Genomic DNA, 20,517 nt, shown 5'->3' on the forward strand with positions numbered 1-20,517 from the left:
GGAAACATAGGAAGCCACAGCCAACGGAATTGGAGAGTGCAACCCAACAGAAGACAGCCCATGTGAGTTAAAATATTGTTTTATTTAGACTGTGTGACGCTATAAGAATAGGTTGTAGAACTGGAAAAATGCATGTAAGAGGGACATTAATAGCCAGAATAACTTTTAGAGACTTGTTCTGTCTGGATTTTGATGATTGCATCTAAGAATGAGTATAGCTTTGATGATTGCATCTAAGAAAGAGTATAGCTAATTCCTAGAAAATATTTTGGGTTATGATTTTTTTTCTAACCCCTGTATATAATCTTGTATGAATTTTCTTAACTAAGTTTACAATATGTTATATTAATCATAACATGTCTTTAACGCCGATTATTCAAGTATTAAGATGTTTGTTAATGATATTTCTTAAAGCTAGATAGATAACATGATGTGTGCCTTATATTACTTGAAGAGAGATATATGCAGGTATTGAGAAGTTTGTTGATGATAATTCTTAAAGCTAGATAGATAACACAATGTGTGCCTTATATTGAAGAGAGATATATGCAGGTATTGAGAAGTTTGTTGATGATAATTCTTTAAGATAGATAGATAACATGATGTGTGCCTTGTATTAATTGAAGTAGAGATATATGCAAGTTTGTTTTTAGAGTTTTTTTTGAGAATTACAGAGGATCTCCCTCTGTCTTATAGTGTAAAATATATGCCTGTTTGTTGACTATTAAATCCTATGTTGCATTTTAAACGAAGTTTTTGCCTGATCTTCTTCTTAATTGCAATGCATTAATCTAAAATAAAAATCGAACCTAAGCAGGAAACGTTGATATAAACAGTAATTGAGAAAAGGGCCAGGACTGCAAAGCAAATTGATAACTTGGGGACGATAAAGAGATTTTGTTGTGAGAGATTTAATAATCTACTGGAAGTACTATATTTCTTGCACCATATCGAGGCATGGATGGCGTAGTCATAAATCTAAATAAATATTTCCATTGCTCTCGGATAAAAGGAGTATAGAATACAGAAGGTAAGGATCTAGAGTATTAAAAGGGGAACGTATAAAATTAAGTGCCAAGAATATTACACTGCCGCAGCATCCCCAGGATATATAAGTAAAGAACACCAATATATTACAGCATTATACATGTCCACAAGAAGATGTGCTTTGTATTATGGGAGATACTGAGACAAGGAGTGATGAGAGCTTGGTTTACCTTTACTATGAGTTGCCTCAGTCCTGAAGATACTTCAGGTGACAACTTTGTTTGCTTACACTTGGATAAAGGATTAAACTAAATTTATTATAGTCTAACCAAGTGGGAAAAAACTTCCAACATGATGTGTCTAACTACTGACCTATCAGTATCTCTAGTGTGGTAGTGAAGATTTTAGAGAAGTTGGTAAGAACTCGCATATAGAAATTGGTAGACAAACAAGTTATGCTCTGTAAGGAGCAGCATGGGTTTATAACAGTCATATTTTATAACAATGTTACTATCAAGTCGGATAAAGGGAATGGATGCACTATGATAATGTTAGATTTTTCCAAGGCATTTGATAGGATACCACATGAAAGGCTGTTGCATAAACTGGAGAATATGGATTGGAATATAAACTCTTAACTTGGATCAGGAGATGGTTGGACAGACAGATATCAAAAAGTAGTGTACAGTGGATTTGAATCTGCCACATTTAAGATGACCAATGGAGTACATCAGGATTCAGTCCTTGGGCCATTACTGTTCAATCTGTACATTAATGACATCAAGCAGAGTCTAACATCAGATGTGCAAATGTCTGCCGATGATGCAAAGATAGGCAGGGCAATCAGGGATGCTACTGATATTCAGTACTTACAAAATGATTTGAATAGGCTGGAAATTTGGGAAAAACGAAAATGAATGTCAGTGTAATGTTATGCATTTGGCATGATTAGAGTTCAAGAAGCATAATCGAGCAGGGCTATGCTACAAGAAACTGAGGAAGCAATGGATCTCGGCGTATTGGTGGATAGGAATTTGAAGTTCAAAGGTCACATAGCAAAAGTTGCAAAACTCAGAGGATAATTGCAATGTTCAAGCGAACCTTGGCAAGTAAGAATAAGGAAGTCATTTTGCCTCTTTATCGGGCTTTGATAATACACACTGGGATTATTGTGCACAGATTAGGTCTCCCAGGTTCCAAGGAGATAAAGAAGCTGTGGAAAGGGTGCAAAGAAGAGTTACAAAGATTATATCCAGATTATGAGGACAGACTGTGAGTATGTGAATTGTAAATTCTGGTTCACCTTAGAAAGAGGGGTGATGTGATGAGGTCTATAAACTTTTGAATTGGTGTTATAGGATATCATCTGATGAAATTTTTTATGTGGAAGGTGGCGAGAGAACATGGGGCATCCATAGAAGTTAAATTTGCCGTCAAGGGATAAGAGCTAGATTTTTCTCCCAGAGACAATAAGTGGAATAGTTTGCCTTCAGGTATAGTGAGTGCATCTAGTGTGAATGAATTTAATGGAAGGCATGACAGCTGGTATGGGTGATTTATAAGCTCCCTCGATGAGACCTTGACTCCCTGGAGGTCTCAGATAATAATGATAATAATAATTCAGGAACAACCAAATTCTTTTCTACATCTTCAAGATATTGATCAATATCTGGAAAACATGAGTTTGTATATGTATTTTAAAGGTAAAGTCATTTGGAAAGTTAAGATCAAAACAATATAGTACAAGAGCAGGTTTTTCTTTCATAGCAAATTGAATTCTTGTCCTACAAGCAAATAATGCTTGTGGCAAGTAATTGTCCCAGTCAATTGTTTTAGCATTAGCTAGCTTAGAAAGTGCCTGTTTTAAGGTTTATTTAAAGTTTCACACATTCCATTACATTGAGGATGATAAGGTGTAGTAAAAAGCTTCTTTACATTTAATAACGTACATAATTGTAACATCAGTTGTGTAAAGTTTGCTCCTTGATAAGTGTTTAAGATGTATAATACCTTGAAATTATCAGCTTCAAAAATCTAATCAGTTTTCTTTCCAGGCACAAACATTATCAGATCTCATATTTCTATTATGTTTAAGGCTATTTTTGCCTGTTTTCGTTTAGGAGTGTCCCTTATTTTAAAAACATTGGTTTTTACACAAGAATTCGTAGGGCATTATAGGTGTGTTTTAAAAATAAATATACGCAGACTAGTAGAGGAAGAAATTTTGTACATACCTTGTTTGGATGTTAGGTTGTCTTCGTTCCCCATACTTCTGCTGTTAGGCTGTTAAAAAGGGAGGGGTATGAAACAGAAAAATAGAATACAGAAAAGACAGAAATAGCAGTTCACACCCTTGAACAGAAACATACCCTACAAAGTATGTGAAAAACGTGTGTGTAAAATGTGTGAAAAATGCAACATCAAAAAGAAAATAGAATACAGAGTACAGGGAAGACGGAAATAGCAGTTCGCGCCCTTGAAAAGAAACATACCCCGCAAATTGACAAGGCCATAATAATAAACAAACAAGACAACGAAACAATGCTTAGAATATCGGAAACAATAGCCATAAAATGTGACGAAAACTCAATCAACGTCCACTGACTGGAAGCTCCACAACATAAAAATTAGGTCACGACTCCAACCAACAGGCGACAACACAAGCACCTCAAAGGCAGAAACCCTAAGCCGACATGACATAGCCCTACACTTATCCTGAAATGTTCCGATGACGATCGAAGCAGCTGCACCCCGTTAATGCTCTCCCAGCCTGTTTCCCGTTGAAAGTTTATTTTTCACTTGGTCAGACTATAATAAATTTAGTTTAATCCTTTATCCAAGTGTGTGCAAACAAAGTTTGCGCCTGGAAGTATCTTCAGGACTGGGGTAAAGTGGTACAACACTCCTATCTCAGTATCTCCCATAATGCAAAACACATCCCCTTGTGGATATGTATAATGTTATGCATTAAGGGAAGGGCCACTACCCAGACTACTTTCGACCTTTATTGAGGTCTCTTCAGTGGGAGCCAGACCCAAGTGGAGATACCAAGGCAGCAGCATTAGCAAGGTCATCTCCCCCCATAGGAGTTGCCACACGGTGTGCATGTTTTTATTAAATTACTCTGGATTTAGAGAAAGATGTTGAAAGTTTATTTTTCACTTGGTCAGATTATAATAAATTTAGTTTAATCCTTTATCCAAGTGTGTGCAAACAAAGTTTGCGCCTGAAAGTATCTTCAGGACTGGGGTAAAGTGGTACAACACCAGGCGACTCCTTGCAAAGGTGGAGCAAGCTACCAACATTCCTATCTCAGTATCTCCCATAATGCAAAGCACATCTCCTTGCGGATATGTACAATGTTATGCATTAAGGGAACTTTTATATTATGCATTTCGCAACTCCTATGGGGGGGAGATGACCTTGCTGCCTTGGTATCTCCACTTGGGCCTGGCTCCCACTGAAGAGACCTCAATAAAGGTCGAAACTAGTATGGGTAGTAGCCCTTCCCTTAATGCATAACATTATACATATCCGCAAGGAGATGTGGTTTGCATTATGGGAGATACTGAGATAGGAGTGTTGGTATCTTGCTCCACCTTTGCAAGGAGTCGCCCAGTGTTGTACCACTTTACCCCAGTTCTGAAGATACTTTCAGGTGCACACACTTGGATAAAGGATTAAACTAAATGTATTACAGCCCGTTTCCCATAAAACCCTTCCCCAAAGAGGCGCCTTTAAATATAATATATATATATTGAACAATCACAATATAATATATATATATATATATATATATATATTCTTTTTTAAAAAACCCGGGTTTTCAAATTAATTTCCCACCTTGCCTCAACCCCCCCAACCCCCCACTTTTAACAGCCTAACAGCAGAAGTATGCAGAATGAATTATGCACATACCTAACATCCTTGTTTGGATGTTAGGTATGTGCAAAATTTCTTCCTCTATTAGTCTGCATACATTTATCTTTAAAATACACCTATAATGCCCTAAGAATTCTTGAGTAAAAAGCCAATGTTTTTAAAATAAGGGACACTCCTAAACGAAAAAAAACAGGCAAAAATAGTCGTAAAAATAATAGTTTTTAGGAAGAGTAACATGGGAATTTTCCCAGAAATAATACTTATATTTTTATCTTCTACAGCACTATTTACTGCTTCAATCCACTTATATCTTGGTCTTCCTTTAGGTCTTTTTTCTGCCAACGTGGAAGAGAACACTTGTTTTGCTAATCTTTCCTCTCTCATTCTGTTTAAGTGACCATATCACCTGAGATTAGAAATTTCTCTCTTATTCAATATAAATTTATTCAGTCAACTTCCTACCTTCAATCAGCTTTGTTGATTCTGTTGTCTATTTCCATATTTAATTTGCAATCTTCACTAAAATTTGAGCTTAAATATCAAAAATGTTTGACCTGTTCTATATGTTCTCCATTCAGGATGCAACTGATATTTTCAATGTTATGCATATTTTCATTGTCTTTGTCTTTTTATTGCTGATTTTCATATCAAATTTTTTACAGTTATTCAATTTAGTCAGGAAATCTTGCAGACGTCTACTAGATTTATTCAGAAGTATAACATCACTTGCATAAAGTAAAGTGCTAAAATTAACATCACTAATTTTGATATCAAATTCAATACCGCTTTCCTTCATAATGTGATCCATACAGATAATGAATAACAGTGCAGAAAATGTACACCCTTGTTGTACACCTCATTTAACATCAAACCATCTCATGTACCTCCTTCAATTCCAAGTGCCGACTTACAGCTTAAACAGAGACTACATATTGCTCGAAATAATGATGTACATATTGTTCAAAATACAACATATAAATGTAGCATTTTGAAGAGGATACATTCCTCTTGGCACCTTGTCATATGCCTTTAGCATATTTATGAAAATTAATATTCTCAAGATTCCTTGACTATTTGTCTTAAAGTGAAAATCTGATCCTACAGTCACTATCTGGCATGAATCCAGCTTGTTCACAAAGCCCCCCCTCCCATCTCTTCCACAATTCTTCTTATCTGTTTCTCAAATATACATGCATAAATCTTACCAGGAAAACTCAATGTAATTCTCAATTCAGTTTTATTTCCCTTTTTATAGATGAGTACTATGAGAGCACTACTCCATTATCTGGAATTCAACCTTCTGACTAGGCTTTCTGAATAATGCAATGCAGCCACTGATTGGATGACATTGAACTGACGTCCATTTTCCAATGCCCACAATTTCAGCCTATTCAAATCATTCTGCAAGTACTGCATATCAGCAGCATTCCTGATTACCACACCTATCTTTGCATTATCAGCAAATAGTTGTATGTCGCTTCTCAAATCCTTCCCAGTATCATTAATGCATAAATTGAGTAACAGTGGGCCAAGCACTGATCCTTGTATTACACCACTGGTTATCTTAAATCAAGCAGTCACACCCCCCACCCATATACCACTTTTTGATATGCCAGTCAGCCATCCTCTTATCCATGCTAATATTCTATAATCCAAACCCATTTTCTCCAATTTATGCATCAGTCTACTATGCTGTATTCTGTCAAAAGCCTTAGCAAAATCCAAAAGTATCACGGTATATCCATTCCCCTTGCCCAGTTCAATGGTAACATTGTTATAGAATGTGATCAAGTTGCTAAAATATGACCTTCCCTTAGTAAACCCATGTTATTCATTGCAAAGAAGAGATTCACTGTCAACCCATTTCTGAATGCGAGCCTTAACCAATTTTTCCAAAATCTTCACCACCACTCCTGAGATTGGTCGATAGTTGGATACATCAGTCTTTGCACTGCCATTATGCAACGGAATTACCATGCATTGTTTCCATTCCTGCAGAATCTTCCCTGTTCTGAGACTGATATTAAACAGCCTGGTAAAAGGAATAGCCACTTCAGCTGAACACTCTTTTAGCACATGTGCTGATATCCCATCAGTCCCTATTGCTGAATTCTTATTCAGTTTGTGACAGATACACTAGGTTGATAGCTTTTAACAAAATGGGCACTCATTAGTTGAACAACCGCTTTTGTATCTGTAACCCCTCATGCCATTTGCATTTAGAAGTTATTCTTTCGTATTCATTCTTTCTTTTACTTGCAGCATACTGATAGAATTCTTGTGGGTTCTTTGCTTTAGCACGCAGGGCCAGTGTCTTTTCATACTCAGAGTTCGCTTTCCTTACAACACTTGTGACTACTCTAGCCTGCTGCTTATAATTTTCATAAGGCACATCGTATTCCTATTTATGCACATTGTATTCCTTCCACATCATCCTTTTCTTATGAATCTCTTGCTTAATAAGATTACACATCCATTTGACTCCTACTCTATTTATTCTTCAAACTCTCGGTCTTTGTCCCATGCTGCTTGAGGAAGGGACACACTCTGATATTACATCATTTAAGTATTGTTTAAATGCTTCCCATGTACTGTTGATATTCTTTCCATCCAGCAATCAAACCCATTCTACTGAACTCAGTATACTCCTCAGTTGATCATAATTTTCTGCTTTTTAGGTCAGCATGTCCTTTTCTGAACTGAACATTCATAAACTTAGTCACTTCCCAAGTGAGTACCGCAGACCACCAACCAGAGGCAGAATAGTTACATCTTTAACTGAAACGTCCTCTGAAACTACAACCAAGTCTAACACACTCTTTGACTTCAAGTTCCTTCTGTCACATGCTGCTTGAGGAAGTTGTCCTGAAACAGCTCAATAAATGTATTTTCATTCTTCTCATGAGATTCTACTGCTATCCAATCAATATTTGGATAAATTAAAGTCTCCCATTATGATTACTCTTTTCACACTCATCTTGTCTATTTGGTGATGCATTTCTTCATCACTAGCAACTGATCCACCAGGTCTGCAACAACACCCCAGTATGTAATTGATCTTGGTAGATTCCACCTCACACCAGATGGCTTCAAACTCACTGACACATGAAATACTGTTAGAAGTAGTATTACAATCATAAGTCTCAACTCTAACTGGATTCAAGTCATCCAATCATTAGCAGCACGTCACCTCCTCTCTATCCTTCCTAAAAATAGTGTACACTTTACACTCGATACCAGTTAGTATGTTGGATTCTGAAAGCCAGGTCTCACTAATGCCTACAACCTGAGAACCAACATATTGACCAAGGTAACAAACTCTACTCCTCTGTTTCTGATACTTTTAGCATTTGCGTAGAGACATAATAATCTACCTGCATGTTCTCTTGTATACTCTTGTTTGCAGTTTGCATGACACATTTGGACAACTTGCAGATCTCTATTCTTCTCTAGTGCCTTATACATGTAGACATCTTTGCATATGTTTGATGGATCTGAACCAGACGAACACAAAGTCAAAATCATTCTCCCTTTGTCAACATTTCCACAACAAAGCCCATTCCTGTCATTAACACAGTTATATAATATTGTCACTCTTATGCTCACATTCTCACCATTTCTCCTTTATAATTTAGTTTCCCTGACTCTAAGCTGTATAACTGAGAGGAGACCTCCACATAGCCTTTAAAGGAATGCGGAGAACATTCCTTTCAAGGGAGGACTTTGGCAAGAACATAGAAAATAAATATCAAGAAGGTGATAAGATATTCTGGAGGTTGTTGAAGAAGCTTAGAAATGGAGGAAAGAGTGCTGTAAAAGGAGCTAGAGAGGATAAAGGTGACATGAAAACAGGAGAAAAAGATATCCTTGAAGTATGGAGTAATTACTTCGAAAAATTGCTAAATGAAACAAGCAGTGATAGCACAGTGGTAAAAAACACTCAACAGGCGTCAAAGGCTTGAAATGTGGAAAGGCAGGAGTAGATGATATTCGACCAGAAATGCTGAAGTAAGGTGGTATAAAAGTCTTACAGTGGCTGCACTGCATAGTTCAGAGAGCCTGGACAAAGGGACGAATTCCTGATGATTGGAGTAGAGCTCTAATAGTACTCATATATAAAAAGGGAAATAAAACTGAATGTGAGAATTACAGAGGTATTTCCCTACTGAGTGTTCCTGGCAAGATCTATGCAAGTATACTAATTATTTATTTAAGTAAAATGAATTATTTATAAGAAACTTATAAATAATTCTAAATGTCTCAGATTTAGAAGACAACAATGTAACAGTGCTAAAGCCGACAACCTAGCAACTCCAAACCTTACATGAATGATTGAGGCAAATTACCCGTAGCACTGAATTCCTCCTCTGGTCTTTTACTAAAATGCATCGGAAGAACAGTGAAAAGTTTAGATGATAAAAACTTTTCTGCTCCTGATGGCATTCTCCCATCAATGTGCTAAAAATTTGTATTTCAAAACTAATTCATCCTACAAAGACTGCAGCACATTGTTGCTATGATAAGGATCACAATAACAAGGAAAAATGGTGGTTGTTCCAATGTATGAAGGCACTGGTTAGCTGTTATGGAATTAGCAAAAGCAGCCAAATTTTTGAGGCCAGTGTTATGTCTGTTAATTGCAAGTTCTTGGTGAATATGCCTGATTTACAGGATTAAAAGTCTGAATTTCTGGGAAGGAAAAGCTCTGCCATCTCCATGAGACCAGCTAACTCGCCTCCAGATAAAAAAAATCCTTATATAAGTTTTTGATATCCTAACAGGATTGAAACCAAGGTTAAAGGCAAGCATGGGATGCTATGCTCAAATTAGTCACCTTATATAAGTGTGATATAAAAACTCTTGAGAGTTTTTATATCACACTTATAGTAAGCCTATATTCAAGTAAGCCTATTTCAGGAACTTATATACTCTGCTATACGAGTTGTCAAAAAGGTGCACCCATAAATTATTTAAAATAAAGAGCCAATAGGCTTCATTTCGGCGATGTAAACATTATTTAAACTAAGGGGATATTAAATCCCACATTGTTTTAAAACTGAATAAGAAACTCAAAGATCGGAATCAAAGAGTTTCATGCCGAAACTCTTTCTTGACAACTCGTATAGCAAAGTATATAAGTTCTTTTCGCTATACCCGTAGTATTATTTTGGTCTAGCTGATGAGATCTCAATAAAGATCGAAACCGGTCTGGGTAGTGACCTTCCACCATAATGTATAACATCATACATCTCCTAGGAGATGAGTTTTACAATATGGAAAATACTAAGAATAGCGATCAGAACTTTCTCCACCTTTCCTATGAGTTGCCCTAGTTTGTACTACGTACTTGGACTACGTGCTTTAGCTTACGCTAGTAATCCCAGATACTTTTATAGTTACTATATCCGGCATGAAACTCTTTGATTCTGATCTTTGAGTTTCTTATTCGGTTTTAAAACAATGTGGGATTTAATATCCCCTTAATTTAAATAATATTTAAATCGCCAAAATGAAGCCTATTGGCTCTTTATTTTAAATAATAGTATCTAACAGTCTACTGTATTCATTTCAGTTCTCTCAAATAATGCGAAGGCTACCACCAACTCAAAATGCTTTATTACTTTTAAATGAAGTTAACTGGTGGTTACCAGTTAACTGCATTTAAAATATAAATCAGGTACTCAATTTCTAGTTCTTGCCTATATCTATCATATATATCTGGATGTTAAGATGAGAAAAACGAGAGGCAATCATTGGAAGTTGTATGAAGACATGGTGAAGAAAGATATGAGGAGTCAATTTTTTACTTCAAGAGTTGTGAGTGGAATGCATTGCCTGAGTACATTGTGAATGCAGGTAGCATAAAAAAATTCAAAGCTCATCATGATAGACATGTCGCCAGTTGAATGGGCCTCACGCAATGAGTCTCGACTCCACATGGAGGTCACCAAAATAATAATATCATCATCATTAGTAATGGACTAACAGATATTCTGAGAACACACAGTGTCAAACATGATACTTTTATACAAGCCACTTCAAACCAAGAAGAAAGGTGGTACTCTCATACTGGTCTACCACCTAAAGATGTTTGTAAACATCTTTGAATTTCTGATCTGGTCTCTGAATCTGCATGCATGCACGCACGCACGCACGCACACACACACACACACACACACACACACACACACACTAGAGAGGTGTGTTGCAAACTGAGAAAATTTGTATGGGTGGTTCTTTGCAACATACAGACATTTATAACTTGTATTTAAATATCTTGAAAGTTTTTTCACTTAATTAGACTATAAATTAAAGAAGGCAAGAAATTATATTCTTGGTTTAATCCTTTATCAAAGTGTAAGTGAACAAAGTTTGTGCGTGGAGTATGTTCAGGACTGGGCTACTTGTATATAGTGGTTAATGACTTGACATCAATTACCTTAGTATCCCATAATGTAAAGCATGCCCTTTTTGGATGTGTATAATATTATGCACATTATGGGAATGGCCACTATACAGACAAGTTTCAATATATACAGAGGTCTCATCAGTCTTCTGGGTCTGGCTCCCACTGATGAGACCTCAAATAAAGGTCGAAACCAGTCTGGGTAGTGGCCCTTTCCATAGCGCATAGTGGAATACTAAGGCAAATGATGTGAAGTCATTAGCATCTATATACAAGTAGTCCAGTCATGAAGATACTTCACATGCAAAAAGGTCGAAACCAGTCTGGGTAGTGGCCCTTTCCATAGCGCATAGTGGAATACTAAGGCAAATGATGTGAAGTCATTAGCATCTATATACAAGTAGTCCAGTCATGAAGATACTTCACATGCAAATCGTTTGCTTTCACTTGGATAAAAAATTAAACCAAGAATAAAATTTCTTGTATTAGATGTAGTTTCAGGAAAAAAAAAAAAAAAAAAAACTTGACCGAATGGAGAAAATACTAATTTTTTATTTGAATGGATCTGGCCAAGAGCCAGATCCACCCAAATATGAAGTAAGTTACTTCTCTGGCAAATCACTACTAATCACAGCAGAGAACTACCTTGCTTTATCTTCTCCTAGCAATTGAGAGATGTCTCAGGAACTTCGTTTTTTTTTTTTTACCCTCCCTCTCTCTTATACAAATCACCTTCCTTGAAACCAATGCAGAGTTTTGCTGTCGAGAGTAAAGAGAATACCTCCTCAACTAATCAACTTTGTAGTGCTCAAACATTACAAATTTAAGTCACTCCCACAACCAATGATTTAAAAATTCTTCAATGGGATGAGAACAGCTTAAATTATTGCTACTACCAAAACACAGTATTGTATTCTCTCTCTCTCTCTCTCATACTATTAAGCTCTTGCCTCACCTTTCAATCAAACATATTGAAAGGTGAGGCAAGGTGTATGATAATATTAAACTCCCCAGACAAGACCAGATTTTTTTTTGTTTCCTGATATTCACCTAAGATTGATATTCATATTAACTTCTACCCTATAACAGTAGAAGCAAATCACACCCATGATCTCCAAAAATATATATCTGTTTCCACTCAAGACTGTTAATCCTACACAAATCTCAAATATGCTCATCTTTAGGAGTGGTGTAGCGAAAACATTTTAAAAAATTATGAAATTGTCTTGAAGAGAAAACATTGGTTAAATATGATTGCGCTCATAAACTCACTCCATCTGCTATCCCACAGACTATCTGTTTCCATTTTATGCCTATCTGCGACAAGTCAAACTGGCTGAAGGAACATCAGCATTCTTCCAAAAGTCTAACAATGCAAGCAACATTCCAACTACAAACATAAACCTACTCGCATCATCCTCAACTAATGTTTACAAAAATGACTCCAGTGTGGAGTCATTTTTGTAAACACTGAATTTTTGTAAATCAGTACCACACTGAAATCTATTTAGTGTGGTACTGATGTATAAGAAAAAAATGTGAATATGTTTTCATTATTTCACTCTAATCAATTAAAAATATACTTAACTCACTTGCTGTTCTTATAATGTACAACTGAAAAGACATTTATTTTCATCTTGATGAAGAGCATAAATACCACTTTTGGGCAGCTACATTTAGTAATACTACTTACCTTATTTCAGGCGTAGAAAAATGCTGTTCCTCTCGATTTCTGCGATTCTTTCGCTCTTCTGTCTCCCTTGGCTCTTCAAATGATCCTAAAGGTGGCTTACCACTTCTTTCAAAATATGATTTAGCATTTCTTGGCTTATTTGTATCTATAATTTTTAGATTATTAGATTATAATTGCAACATAAACATTTGAATATAAACAGATAAAAGCAATAACTATACATTAACTGCTTATCATTATATGACACAACCAAGGACTCATCATAATATAAAAATTTTTGTTATTTTTTTTTTTTATTGAGTGATAAATAATTGTCTGTTCTGTATGACAAAGTCTTGTTCTTATGAGTAAAGTGATACATGAATCATTTTCAATACTTAAGTTTTATTATTATTATTATTATTTAAAATGAGTGACCCAAATAACTAATAGGCCCACTGCAGTCAAAAAATCCAAAACATCTGCTAAGTGAAAAACCATAATGATGTGAAAAAGAACTGTGACAGTAGCCATGAAAATACTCATCCACACTGCTGCAACTCTCCAAGTCAATTTAGACAGAAGTACTCATAGTCAGCCAAACTTGGCGGGTTGTTTAGAATTATTACCAAAGCAACTAAGGCTATAAAGATGTGTATCATGTTTGTTAAATGCATAGGTTCTTCTGGCCAGTTTGCTTGTTCATCAGAATGAAAGGCAAACCCTGACACCTACCCATATAAGACGAGCTAACTCATCTTCAAATGAAAAGGCCTTAAAGGTTGTTTGCAGCTTAAGACAGGATTCTAAGCTAGACCTCTCCATCCAAAGGGTATTGTCAATTCTAAGTGGCAGACTTTAACCAAACTTCCCACCTCAAGTTTTACACTTGTAAATCTTAACCACTAAATTGCACAATCAACAAAAAACTAAAATGTTTTGTACTAATTAACATAGGAATAAACTCAGAATCATGCCAATGTTCTGCTGTAAACTACTCCTCAATCATCACATCTCCAAACTATTAGCTATGAAAAGCAAGTATACATCAACAAACCAAATTCACAAAATCACTGGATCAACCTGGGTAAAACATTCTTATAGAAAATCAAATGGCTAACTGGAGAAAAACATGTATGTTTTGTAAAATCTTGTAAGCAGTCCACTTTGAGCTGGATCCAGAAAAATGTATCACGAATAACAGATGCAATGATAGACAACAACTCAAATTAGTGCATTTGTATGCATCTACATTACCTGGCACTGTAAATCCAAAGCAGGTGGTCCTCCTGCAAGAAGACTAGACAGCATAATGCAATTCAGAAATAAGGGGGGGGGGGAATCAGGAAACCAGATATAGTGCTTTTCTATCATCCAACATATAGTTCAGATAACACAAGTTGATCACTTGTTCCAATCAATCACCACTTCTCTCACAGATGATGCTTCTTGAATTCTGAGAAAATTGAAAAGACAGTACTGATCAAAACAGTGAACTTCAAAAGGTGAGTAATTCAAATGATTATTAGGAAAAAAAAAGTCAGTCAAAAGTTACAATGTCAAGTGATTAATAGTCCCAAATAATGTTTCCTAATAAGAGCCTTTAAGATTAGTGGATGAGCATAAATACAGTAAATAATCGCAATAAATTTTTCATTAACCAAATTTTCAAAGTACATATCGCAAGAAAAATTTCAATACAAAATTATATAACAGACAACAATTTTTATTTCACCATACTTTGGGGTGCAGAGATATAACACTATGCACTGTATTGGTAGAGCTGCACTTCAGGATCTTCAAGTGATGGCAGACAGCAGACTAAAGTTCCGAGGATACATTGCAAGTGTTGCAAAGAATGCACATCATATTGTTGCTATGATAAAAAGTACATTGAAATGTAGGAATAAAGAGATGGCTGTGCCTCTATATAAAGCATTGGTCAGATCACAAGTTATTGTGTTCTGGTCACTTAGTTTTCATTCCAATGTGGAAACAATAGAGAGGGTTCCAAAGATGAATGACTAAACTGATATGGGAAGTATGCAGTGTTGGTTGTATGAAGTGGTTGAGGGAATGCGGATTACAGAGTTTGGTGAATAAGGGGAAAAGATGAGATATGGTAGAGATCCTCAAGTTAATTAAGGGATTCTACCAGATTAATACAGAAGGAATTATAAAAAGAGTGGATGTTAAGACAGGAGGAACTAGATGTCATCTCTGGAAGTTTTATAAAGATGCAGTGAAGGGTGTGAGGAGTAGACTTTTTTTTTTATGTGGAGAGTTATTGGCGAGTGGAATATGTTGCTGGGGTGCACCTGTGAATGAAAAGCATGTAAATAATTTTAAAGTTCAATGTGATAGATATGTTGCTGGTTGGGTGGGCTTCCATGATGAGTCTATTAATTTCATGGAGGTTACCATAATAATAATGTTTTTTATTCCCATACAGTAAACCACATCTTATCCAGTAATTCATTAGCAATTTAATATTCAGCTTGCATTACAAACCAGTCATCTCTGAACAACAGATAACTAGTTTATAGTAAAAGATGAAGAGTGAGTTGTTAATGAAAGCAAGATGTCCTGTGATTTACTGAACACAGTAACTAAAAAAGTAAGAACAGAAACAACTCCTTCAATCTGTCATAACAGAAACAGGGGGAAATAAATTTATTGATTTCAATTAAAATGAAATCAAAATTTTTAGTATGGTTCAGTACTGTGGTTCCATATTATTACATTTTAATTAAATTTTGCATTTTCACAAGTTGCACTTTTATTCTAGTCCTCACTAAGAAAACACACATGAATTTTGTATTTCATAGTTCCACTGGGAGAATTTCTTAGCACTCAAGGCAATAGACAATTTCCTTCCATATTCAAATGAGCAACAGCTAACCCAGCAACCTTTTATTGATGAAATGCTGCTTCAAACATGTTGCTACTGCCATTCACCTTTCATTCCATCTAACCAAGTTCTACGAAACAGCCTTTTTCCATGAAATATTCCCCAGACTACATACAATTTCCAGCTCTTCAAACAGAATATCAACAGATGACTTTGCTCTTGACTCCTGTTCACACAATATTCATTTATGCTATTGCTATAGGCCTTATAAAACTTCGTTTTATAACCTAATATATAAATTAGGCTATAAAAGACTTCATTTCTGTGAGATATATTTATTGTTAATAAATAATAAATGGTCCTCTACCACGTGACTTATTTATTAACAATACACGTAATTTTCACATACTGTCTGAACACAGATGCGAGACCCCTCGGCTGGCAATGTGTCAAGAAGGCGATTGGCACATTGTCAATCGTCTTATTCCTTTCTCCCCTTCAATATGAAGGGGAGAAAGGAATAAGCCAATGTATGAATTTGCGAAATCAGTTGTTTTATATGTAAAATATTCCAACTGTTGTACAAGCAAAATAGTTTACACTTTAAGAACTAGAATTTTCATACAAGAAAAGCTAATTTTCCGACATATAATAATAAATACTCATCCCACGAAATGCATTGATTATCCTATTATTAGAAGAGATTCGCCTTCTTCTGCCGTGCACAGAAGTGTCGAGGGTCTCGCATCTGTGGTCGCAAAGTACGTTTATCATTTATGGATGGGGGAGAATATACATTTATTCTCCATTATAAACAAATGTTCAGTGAAAACAAAATCAATATAAATATTCAATAAAATAAACCCCTTAGTTCTAAACACATTAATTGCGACTGCATTTTTTAAGAAAATTACAACACAGACTAAATATTAATTAAATAAATTTAATATTTCCAATATTTTGGCAAAGTCAAATTGACATCAACAGTAAAACTGATATGTAAAAGCAGGCACTACATTCACAAATTGATATGTGAATGGTTCCTATCCTATCCCCTTAGCCATACAGCTGGTTGGGGTAGCTATATGATGCCATACTAGGGAGATGATTATGAACAAGATGATTTCCCATTGCCTTCCTTGCCGTAATATATTTTATGACTGTAGCCATGTGTGTTAAGTGTCCGGTTTGCCTGCTTGCAGGATGAAAAACCCCAGATAAACTGGAGGGAAAAACCCTACTGTTCACAACCAAGACCAACTAACTTGGCTATGGCTGAGGAAGATCCTTAAGCTCCTCACATCTCCAACAGGAATCGAACCTAGGACACTCCTTCCCGAGGCACATGGTTGTGAAGCACATAGCCACCAGGCTAACCATGCAGACATGTGAATGGTTAAGTAAGGCTAAAGCATGGCAACCAAAGGTGAGCCTAAATTCCTAAATAATGCTCCCAAGTGGATGTTCATAATTAAACTTAATGAAATAAATACAAAACAGAAATAATTAAGCAGGTTTAATCATTCCAACATGTCTCTGTTAAAGAGACATCTTCAGGAATACAATATTAAAATTCTAATTTCCCAAATCTTGATAAACTCAATCTGAAGAAGTTCCAAGGCCGTGAAAGGAGAATAAAAAGGAAACAGGAAGTCGCTCTCCCTTCTGTTCCTGACTTGTTCCGGTGTCGCTTCAAGGAGGTCCCTGCATCCAGCCATTCCAAGGATGGGGGAAGGATATCCCGCTAGCAGTATTTCGACGATGAGAAGAGATTTTTAATGGCAGTGTCAGCCTGTTCGAGAAGTACCATCACGAAGTTCCTTAAGCGATCTCCGAGAATGCTGTATCGTCGCTGCCGTGGAATAGTGTCTGTTTGCAGTTCTAACGGGAAAGAAGAAAATTATGCTTGTGATCTCTAGGATCTTGAATGCTGAACTGGCTGAGAAAAGTTTCAAGTAAGATTAACATAGAACTGTTATGGATTGTGAGCCTCAGAGCAGGGATTGTAGATTATATAGTTGCTAGCATATTGTAAAGTCGGAAAACTGCACTTCTTAGTTATCATGAAATAATTGTCTAAGGAATTCTGAACAATTGTTAATGTTAAAAGGTCATTGTTAAGAGTTAATGTTTGAAGGAGAGTTTGAATGTGAAGCTTAGTTAAGCATAATTCTGTTAATGATCTGAGTTAAATTGAGTTGAAACGAGTATGAAACTAATCACATGTCTGATGTATATGTGAGCATAAATATGTCTTTGTCTTTAAACTATAGGCCAGAAGTGCTAATTTAATTAATTTGCACTTCTGGCCTATAGTTTATTGCATTACTTAACAGAATTGAGAAGAGCCAGATAAATTCGGTATACCGTACATTATCGCATATAATGCGAAAAATTTATGGTCTAAAGTTAGGGATTCGCATTATATGCAGATCTTAAAAAATATAACATCTTCTTAGACTTGCACACACAATATATATACTACCTAATGCCTATGCAACCAAATCTACTTGACCCACTCGCATCATATCTGCGCATAAAGCCAGTAATGTAAGTAGTGCTAATATCCCACTCCCTTGGATAGATATTAGCACAGTTATATCGGTTTAACCACAGTTCATTTTAAATATTATTCATTAAACAAACCTAGCCTGAAAATGAGCCAACAGAAACGTAAACGTTCATCTTTTGAAGCAGGATTTAAATTGTGTGTGGTGCAGTTTGCAGAAGAACATAATAACAGTGTTGCAATGAGAGAATTTGGTGTAGCAAAGAGTAATATTAGACTTTGGCGTAAGCAAAAAGACGGTCTTGAAAAAAATCCCCAAAACGAAACATGCCCGTCGTGGAGATGCAGCATCCTTTCCAGAACTCGAAGAAGAGCTAAATGAATGGATTTTGACGCAAAAACAAGATGGTATTATAGTAACAAGAAATGCAATTCGTTTTTGAGCTCTACAACTCAAGAATGGTAAATTCAAGGACACACCTTCATCTTTTCTTGCTTAGCCTGGGGTGGTGCAACAGATTTATGGAACGCAAAGCATTAACATTAACAAAGCACTGAACAAAAATTGTGCAGAAGTTACCAAAGCAGCTTGAAGAAAAAGTGGAGTCCTTCCGTAAATTTATCACAAAATTACGGAAGTGTCACGGATATGAACTTTCCCAAATAGGCAATATGGATGAGATGCCCATGTACTTTGTTATGCCTGGGAATCGAACAGTAAACTCAGTTTGGTGAAAAGAGTGTCCTCATGAAAACAAAGGGACAAAAAAACGCATTTTACTGTTGTTCCAGCATGCATGGCAGACAGAACCAAATTAAAGCCAACATTTAAAAGGAAGACAATTCCAAAGCTTATGAAATTCCCACCAGGTGTCTTTGTACGCACCAATCCGAAAGGTTGGATGGATGAAGGTGTACAATTGTGGCTGGATCAAGTATGGAACATAAGTCCAGGCAGCTTGTAACGTCAACAAAGCATGCTAGTCTGGAATATGTTCCAGGCACATTTAACGGAGGCAAGCAACGAGAAAGCACGTGAGCTATGTACAGACCTAGCAATCGTACTGGGTAGTCTAACTTCCGTTTTGCAGCCACTTGATGTCAGCTTGATTAAGCCGTTTAAAGATCACTTACATGAAAAATGGAGAGAATGGTTGTCATCTAGTTTGGTGAAGATAACAAAGGGTGGGAATTTTCAGAAGCCTGAGATCTCCCTAGTCACCAGCTGGTTAAAGAAGCTTGGGATTCGATACCATCTGAAATGATTCAACGCTCATTTCTTAAATGTGGAATAAGTAATTCAATGGATAGATCCAAAGATGATGTCATATACGAAAGTGAGGATGATGCACAACAAAATGAAGAGCATGATGACGACGACAATTGCTACACTGATGATGCAATGCCTACAGATGACATGTGTTGAGGCTTAGCATCTCAGAAGCTTCTTCTCAAAAAAGAATTCCAGAAAATAAAAAATAAGCACATCAAAAAGTTCAACAACCTTTGCAAAGCTAAACTGCTACCTGAAGGTTTAACCGCTCCATACGGTAGTCAACCTATCTTCTAAAAGACTTAGCAAAAGATGCCATTAGTGTCCTAAGCCTAGGACACAATTTTGCCGTCGCACCTATTGAAGTTCCGGTATTGGATATTATGTACAACATGGGAAGCGGAATCTGTCACTTAGCTCCAGAAACAGCCAATAACATCAGACTTGACGTAGCTAACATTCTCTCCCGTTCTTCACCTCCTGGAGTTAATTTATCTTCCAGTCAACTCTCTGCCCTCAAAAAATTATGGAAAGAAAAAAGTATCGTCATCACCAGAGCTGATAAGGGTAATTGCCACTAATAATGCCACTGTTGTTCTCAACGCCTCAGAATATAATCGGAAAATGGATATTATTCTCCGTGATTGCGCTACCTACATACCACTGGAACACGATCCCACAAAAACTCAAGTTAAAAAATTAAAAAACCTACTTACAAAAGTTTCTTCCTGGCCTCCTGACATTACAAAAAAACTCAAACCATTCTGTTCTCATCCCCCCAGATATACAGTTTACCCAAAATCCACAAACCTAATTCTCCCCTAAGACCTATAATAGATGCCACCAATGCACCTTGCTACAAATTATCAAAGCAGCTAGCTACCAATTATTACATGGAAAATTTTGAAAAACGAGCCATTGACTCTTCCCCTCTAAA

The 20,517-nt window shown here is 36.2% G+C and overlaps 1 protein-coding gene across 2 annotated transcripts in view; it reads right to left on the minus strand.

The window, feature by feature from the left end:
- LOC150104211 (intracellular hyaluronan-binding protein 4-like) overlaps window positions 1-20,517 on the minus strand; it is a 168,183-nt gene that overhangs the window by 130,483 nt on the left and 17,183 nt on the right. For both annotated transcript variants that reach the window (XM_090397309.1, XM_090397308.1), the window contains exon 2: window positions 12,969-13,113. In XM_090397309.1, the coding sequence (XP_090253435.1) occupies window positions 12,969-13,113 (145 nt within the window). The remainder of the gene's footprint in view (window positions 1-12,968; window positions 13,114-20,517) is intronic.

Source organism: Typopeltis vanoorti, chromosome 8 (genome assembly GCF_054136105.1).
Source record: "Typopeltis vanoorti isolate ZY-2024b chromosome 8, IOZ_Tvanoo_1.0, whole genome shotgun sequence".
Lineage (NCBI taxonomy): Eukaryota > Metazoa > Arthropoda > Arachnida > Uropygi > Thelyphonidae > Typopeltis > Typopeltis vanoorti.